At 39.7% G+C, this 7,530-nt stretch overlaps 1 protein-coding gene across 1 annotated transcript; it reads left to right on the top strand.

Moving 5' to 3' along the window:
- The first annotated feature begins 2,991 nt into the window (after window positions 1-2,991).
- Window positions 2,992-6,243, top strand: LOC149844366 (septum-promoting GTP-binding protein 1-like). The gene is made up of 6 exons (XM_089997192.1): window positions 2,992-3,481; window positions 3,619-3,739; window positions 3,835-3,931; window positions 4,545-4,584; window positions 4,769-4,852; window positions 5,920-6,243. The coding sequence occupies exons 1-6, from the start codon at window positions 3,032-3,034 to the stop codon at window positions 6,082-6,084; spliced, it is 957 nt and encodes a 318-aa protein (XP_089853318.1). The 5' UTR covers window positions 2,992-3,031; the 3' UTR covers window positions 6,085-6,243.
- Window positions 6,244-7,530: the final 1,287 nt, after the last annotated feature.

Raw genomic sequence — 7,530 nt, forward strand, 5'->3', positions numbered from 1 at the left:
TTTGCACAGAAGGAAGACACACCCATGAGAATCGAACCTTGACTACCCATTCAGTAGCCAAAGCTCTATCCCACCATGCCAATCTCCTGAGAGAAGTGATTATTAATCAAGGCCGTTCAATTTTGGGGGTGAGACCATCATAATCACAGGGCAACGGAGGACATGTGTGTGACAATCTGATTAATCATTTATCTTATTGTAATTTTTACTGTTCTGAATAAAGAATGTCTTTTCTTTCCATTACTTGATCGTTGAAAGTATGATTTTTAAATGGCCTACATGGAATTGGCAATGGAGCTTATCATTGACCTGCTTGTAGATAGAATTGGACCACAAAACCACTTGCAAATCCCTTCCCCAAATGTCCTTAATTTCTCTATTTTTGCTTGGTTTTTGTAAGCAATCAAGGGGCTGGTTACATGAATATAGTGGATTGAGTTAGTTGATACACAAACATGGTTTCAGTCTTGGGGTACAAAATTGACTAACCATTAAAAGCTACATATAGGCTGACTCGGACTCAATCAAGTACTTAACAGCTTGTAAAAAAGGTTAGCTGATCAAGGCCAACTGGCCCTGACCATTGAGGTCCTACTGGCTAGCGGGCTGCTGCTGGAGTCCTGAGGTCTGAATGTCTAGTGTTCAAATCCCAAAGGGATCCTCATGTAGGGGTGTTCTTTAGCAATGTAAACGGTTTGGTTGCAACCTGATACCCTTCCTGAATCCAAGTCTGTTAAGCAGGCTTGGTAGCCAAATCTGGATCCTATTAATAATCGGATCCGGGTTTGGTATTAAGTTTTGCATTCAAACCCGAACCCAACTAAAAACCTGACTCAATTGAGTGTAAATACCAGTTTTAAGTTAGTCCGATCCAGGTTTGGTTTTATACGGATCCAATTAAGCCAAACCGATTAAGTCAGACTTGGCAATGCCTAGTTCCGATCTGAATCCAAACGGTTTACATCCCTAGTGTTCTTGCGACTATAAGAAGGTTGCACGCTGTGGGGAAACTCCATGTCAACTTGGTTTTGGTTTTACCATTCAAGCAACCAGATGGGTTTATCACTAAAAAAAACCCAAAGTTAATTAAACGTATTGTTTCTAAACAAAAAAAGGCAAAAAATATAATGTATTATTTCTTATTTTGATGAGAGGAAACAAAACTAGGTTTTCTAAAAGCCTTTTTTTTTTTTTCTCTTGGCCAATTTGGTTTATCAATAACCAGGTTTTGTTGGCGTCTGGATGACTCGAAGCTTGAAAACCAAGCTTTAGATTTTTCAAAACTCAAAAAGATATTGCTCATGCTAGGCAACATCAATTCGGCCATCTTTATATTTGGAAATTGTTAAACAACGGACAACTTATTGTGAGGGGTTAAAAAGTCCCTAGCCTGTTAAACCACATTTAAAAACCATGTATGAGAATGTTTTGCAAATTTTGGTTGAAAGCTCAAATTTTACCTCAAACTATATTTACTTGAAAACTTGATTTGCTGGCATCCCTATAGTCACTAAGGCAGGGTTTTTTTTAGCTCAAACCTAGTTTGTCACTTGAAGCCAGGTTTTCAACATTACTCTGAGTGTTACCTAAATAGGAGGTTAGTGGAAACTTGGTGAGGATGATGATGGTGGGGGTTATTAAGTAATGAATACATGATTAGAAAGGCTTTGCATTTAAGGTATTTGATAAAAAAAGAAAAAAGACATTGGAAAATTGAATTACCAAGAAATTCAACAAATAGCATACAACACAGGCTGTATAAATGTATCTATTTTTGTTCCACAAAAACATGCCTAAAAAACAAAAAGATTTAAAATATCAATAATGTTTTCACAGCTGATATGCTGTCGCGCTTAAAGAAAGTATCCTCGTGGTTTAAAGCAGCCACGTACAAGCATTTTTAGGGTACGTTCGGATGAGATTCACTTTTTAATACAATTTTTTTTTTTCTAAAATGAATCTCATTTGAACAGTATCAAACAAATCTCATGAGATTTTGAAAGTGAATCTCTTTTGAACATTATTTTCACTTTTCAAAAAACACAATCAAAAGTAGCTTAGTCTTTTTCATCTTTTATTGTTTCCCTAATTGCATTGCGTTCTTAGATTAGACTTGAGTTGCATATCCATCAGACTCTTAAAGAATTAATAAATATAGTCAATATTATATAGCATAATTTGTAACAAATAGATAACATAAATACCTAATTAAATAAAACAGGAAGCGAACAAACTTAGCTTGTTTGGTAGGAGCTAGTGGAAGTTCAAAACCCAATGGTACAGGGGGGTAGGCTTTTTGCTCTGCCTATCAAAAATAAAAGATGTGGTACCCTCGTTAATATTATTTTTTAAAAGGCAAGCTGGGGTTGGTCTGACCCCTATCAGTTACACATAGCATAACATTGGGTTTTGAACTTGCAACGTCCCAAAACATGGTGACGTACACTAACAGCTCCTAACAAACAAGCGGAGCCTCCGTTGGTACCCTTGTTACTTATTATGCCTCCATGGAACATGCCCCTTTATCAGCTATCGTCAATTTCTATTTTTCCTATTACTAGCAAAAATGCACTCTCTTTTTCTCCATCATCCATGAAAATGACAATCATACCCCCAAGAGGGACCCATCCCTGGACCAAGGCTCCAAAACGGCCAACCGTGTTATCGAGGAAAACGGATTCCATCGTTTAAAATAGGATGGGGGCATTCAATCGGTCCTAGCCATCCAAGAACAAAAAAAAAAAATGTCCGGAGTCGGGACACCCTCGCCGCCATATGATTAGAAGATTGATGGCATACATGTCTTTTCCACATAAAAAAAACAGAAACGGATCAGCGTAAAACCAGTCATACTTGACCCAGAGTTCGGGTACGTGGGGGTCCTTCCCGCTCACCTGTTTTTAGGAGTGTTTGACTTTGACAGTCTCCGGCTCTCCCCCCCAACCGGCCGGCCACCTCTCCCTCCCTTTTTAATCCCCACAAAGGCCAAGGAGGGCCAAAGGGTTAGGATGGGAGCCCAAGAGAGTCGGGGATGGCCCGGCACCACACCACCCTCATCGACCTTTTCCCCTTAGAAACTGACGAAGGTTTGGACATGGCGACCCTCCCCACCAGCAGGCCGCAGCTTCACCCTTCCCGACTCCTCGTCGGATTCCGGCCTCCAGCCATGGCCCACCTACGCCAGATCATCGCTGCCCTCGCCAACGCCCGCTGCCTCCCCGTCTCCGGCCAGCTCTCCCTCCTCCGCCGCCTCTTCCGCCACCTCTGGGAGCGCATCGTCTCCTGCTCCTCCGGCAAGACCCCCTCCTACCGCCGCCTCCACAGGACCTCCTCCTCCTCCGTGCACCTCCCTGACGTCGATGGTGGCGGGGACGACGTAGCGGCGGCTCCGTCCGTGGCCGAGTCGGAGACCGACACGGATAAGGTGGTTCTGAAGGTTAGCCTCCTGGGCGATTGCCAGATTGGGAAGACCAGCTTCGTGGTAGGTGATCGGTTTTGTATGTATGTTTGTTTGTTTTTTGTTACGATCGGGGTTGATAGATTCTACGCGTTCTCTTTTTCTTCTTTTTGTTCAATCCCTTCCATTGATTATGGTTGGTTTTGTTGGGTATGATGAAGGTCAAGTATGTGGGTGAAGCCGAACAGAGGAGGTGCTTGCAGATGACAGGTTTGAATTTGATGGATAAGATACTGTTGGTGAGAGGAGCAAAGATCGCCTTCAGTATTTGGGACGTTGGAGGTACTGTAATTAATTTTTTTTCGTGCAATATATATATATATATATATATATATATATAAGGTTCTTAAATCTCTAAATTTTTTTGGTTAATTTAGGTGATAGTCAATATGTGGATCACGTTGCGTTGGCTTGTAAAGATGCAGCGGCGATTTTGATAATGTTTGATCTCACAAATCGGTGTACGCTTAATAGGTTGGTTTCTTGATTTTTCCCTTCTTTCATTGTTAGGATAATTTTGCAGTTTTTTTTGTGTTGCTTAGTTCTCGTTTTGGTCGATTTCAGTTGTTTCTTTTGTTTTCATGAACTGTTTCATCCTCTGTTTTTGGATATCTTGACTATATAATTTCACACTGTTTTTGTTTAAGAAGGATTCGGGGGTTTTAATTAGCTACGAATAAATTGATGTTCTCCCTCCCTCCTTTTTATTTAATTTTGGGTTCTTCTTTCTTTTTTTTTTGCACATCGATACTTTAATTGCAGTCGGTTTCTAGATTTTCTTGAATTCCTGTTTTCAGAAATATTTTTATTAGATGAACTAAAATTTCTTATGAGTAATGTCAACTTACCGGAAAGCATGCTAATTTTCCGTACTGAATTCTATCTTTACCAGTTTTGTTCGACTTTTCTGTCTTGTAATGTTCTGAAATTTTGTATGGGAGTAATAATTGAATATGTAATATGTTCTCATACCTGTGATTGACTTGATGGATGTGCTTCAATTATTTTTTTTTTCTAAGTTAATGTCCTTCAATTGTTATTTAACATGCTAAATTTTCCTTTTCAATTAATTTTCATGTGCATACAGTGTTATTGGATGGTATAGACAAGCAAGGAGATGGAACACAGTAAGTTTTTGTTTTTCTTTTCCTTCATTTTTTTTTCTCACATTTACTTTTTTGTTCTTGTCCATTTGGGCTGGAAGATGATTTCACATTCACTGCCACCCATCCGACCATGAGTGCTTAATCTGTAAATATTTGACTCAATTGAATGTTTATAACTAATCTTATTTCTTTTCCTTGGACACAGACAGCAATTCCAATCATGATTGGAACCAAATTTGATGATTTTGTTCATCTTCCTCTCGATGTGCAATGGACAATCGTGAGTCAGGTAACACAAACTTTTCTTTGTGAATTTTGCCCTTTAATATCCTTCCACAAGAAGCACGAATGAAATGTTACTCTAATTTACTGTAAGGCTCTGTTTGGGAGCCGGTGTTGGAAGCGGAGATGGGCATTTCCGAGATCCCGCTCATATCCACAGATTGTTTTGGAGGAGTTCAGAGCGGAGATTGGGATTTCCGAGATTCATATCCATCGATTGTTTTGGAGGAGTTCAGACACTTCGCTCATTAAGTTTGGCGGAGTTCAACATCCTTCGTAGGATATTGTTGTGAACTGCGCCCTCATCTCTGCTCTCGTATCCCTCTTGACTCCGGCTCTTGTTATAGGGATAGTAGAAAATGCCATTGATTTTCTGGTGCTATGAACAATCATATTTTCAAAACCTTTACTTTGATTGTGATTCAATTGTCTACTCTATTTGGAATACGTTTCTGCATCAGAAGCAAACTCTCTTCTCTTGCCTAATTTGCTCTCAAGATCTGGTTTCTCCCTCCATCTGAAAAAGAAATTCATTGAATTTTTTCCCCTGGTGGACTATTTAATTTACAACCATGCCAATCTGTAAATATTAAATGTAACTTCGATTTATATGGAAATTACTAGCCCCCCTTGTATTTTCTGTCCTCTTGTTTGGTGAGGATAAGCTGTTATTGAAGTTCAGGCATTCAGTTCTTTGATCTCTCTTTTATTCCTAGTTACCTGTTTCCCTAAATCATGACTTTCTCTTTGTACCCTTGTCTCTTTGTTTCTCTGAAAATGATAAAACGCTTAAAAAACATGAAAATTACTGTTTGGTACTCTAGAACTTAATTTGTTCTAAGGAATTCTTTGTTCTCTTCCCCATCTTGACTATGACAAAAAAGTCTTTCTTCCTAGCTTATACGGGGTGGCTCAATTATTGTAACTTCAAAGATGGTCTTCATTCCAAGCTACTACTTAAACTGTTCTTATTTGAAGATCAGACAAGAGTTCATCTGTACTCTTTGATAGTCTTCTTTTTTCTTTTTTACCTCGTTTTCTTGATTGCATAGTGAAGGTTCTTGTTTCTGTCAGGCGAGGACATATGCACATGCAATGAAGGCAACTCTTTTTTTCTCAAGCGCAACACACAACATCAATGTGAATAAGATCTTCAAATTCATCACAGCCAAGTTCTTCAATTTGCCGTGGACCATTGAGAGGAACCTGACGATCGGGGAGCCCATCATCGACTTCTGATATCTTCTTACCGGTTGGCGGCGCTTGTACATATTCATGTTGTTCAATTCATGAAAAAATGGCCTGATTGATAGCTCTGGCCGCTTCGGTTTTCCGATAATTTTTGTGTTGTGTTGTTGGATCATAGTTTCTTTGGCAGGGAGCGCGTGTATTTAAGAATGACCAGGTAACTACATGGTATGATTTATTGCATTCTTAACTTGTCAAAGTTGTTTTAATTGTAAAGATCACTTACATATGAATAGAGCGAGCCTGTTCTTCTCCAATGTGATATGAGCTATGGTAATATCAACATTGTAAATCTTACTAGTTATTCATGATATTTTAATGGTTGACACCACAGAAGACTAAGGCTAATCTAAAGTTGTTTTATTAATAATTGAAATATGCTATCTCAAAAGCCTTTTTGGCGATACTTTAGAAACCATGGAAAGTGGTTTATGCCTCCAACTAATATTGCCCTTAAAAGTTGTCCGCTTTAGATATTTATAACGGTGACCACATGAACTTTAAAATGGATCAGCGTGTGATGTGGACCCCCCCCCCCCCCCCCCCCCCCCCCTTTTTTTTTTTCTCAAAAATCTGATGGCCATCGCTTCATTATTTATGGGTAATGTTATCATGGTCGGTTCCTTGCATGAGATGTCACATGGACACGGCATAAAAGACACAGGACACTTCAGTTTTGTGAATAAAATCTTTTTTGTTAAGGAAAACATATAAGAGGACACGACACAATAATGACACTAATGAATTGGAGGATCCTTTTGACATATAGGCATGGGCTTACATTCCACCGATGCTGTTTCTTGGGGCGCCCCAAAGGGGGGGATAGGTTAGTGGGAGCGGGCGCTATCAATGAGGTGGACAACTAGGAAGATCGCTTTCCTTGCCCTTTGGGGTGAAGTCTTAGGCCAAAAAGCATGCTGTTGGTTAGACGGCTAGGATTGGATGTGGGATGAAACCTATCCTATGTCAAATGACGGGATCCATACTCGTTCTTGGACATGTCTCATGAAGAAGAGGCCCCAAGTGCTTTCAAATGTAAATTTTGCCTCGATCGGCATTTTCCCATGACCTTGGGTTTCTATTGCAGTTGTTATACATGAGGTTTCTATGGCCCCAATGATATCAGTGATTGAGGAATGCTTTTTTTTTTTTTCCGGCAGAGACAGCTTGGGTTAGGCCGACCCAAAGGAGACGTGCACTAACTGAGCCTGTCCCCTTTGGTGATTGAGGAATACTTAAGCTTAGAGGGTGGTCCCCTTTCTAAAACCTTCATGACTTGACTTTGTTTGTTTGGTGATGGCTTCACATAATCATATTATTGAGCGCCACAATAAGTGGATGATCTTTTAATTGTTCCAAGGATTTCATCTGCTTTCAACTTTAGGCCAACCCGTTAATGTGTCATCACAAGCAAATGCTATTCCTGCTTTTAGAAAT

The sequence above is a fragment of the Nuphar pumila genome, chromosome 2 (genome assembly GCF_984573655.1).
Source record: "Nuphar pumila chromosome 2, dmNupPumi1.hap1.1, whole genome shotgun sequence".
NCBI lineage: Eukaryota > Viridiplantae > Streptophyta > Magnoliopsida > Nymphaeales > Nymphaeaceae > Nuphar > Nuphar pumila.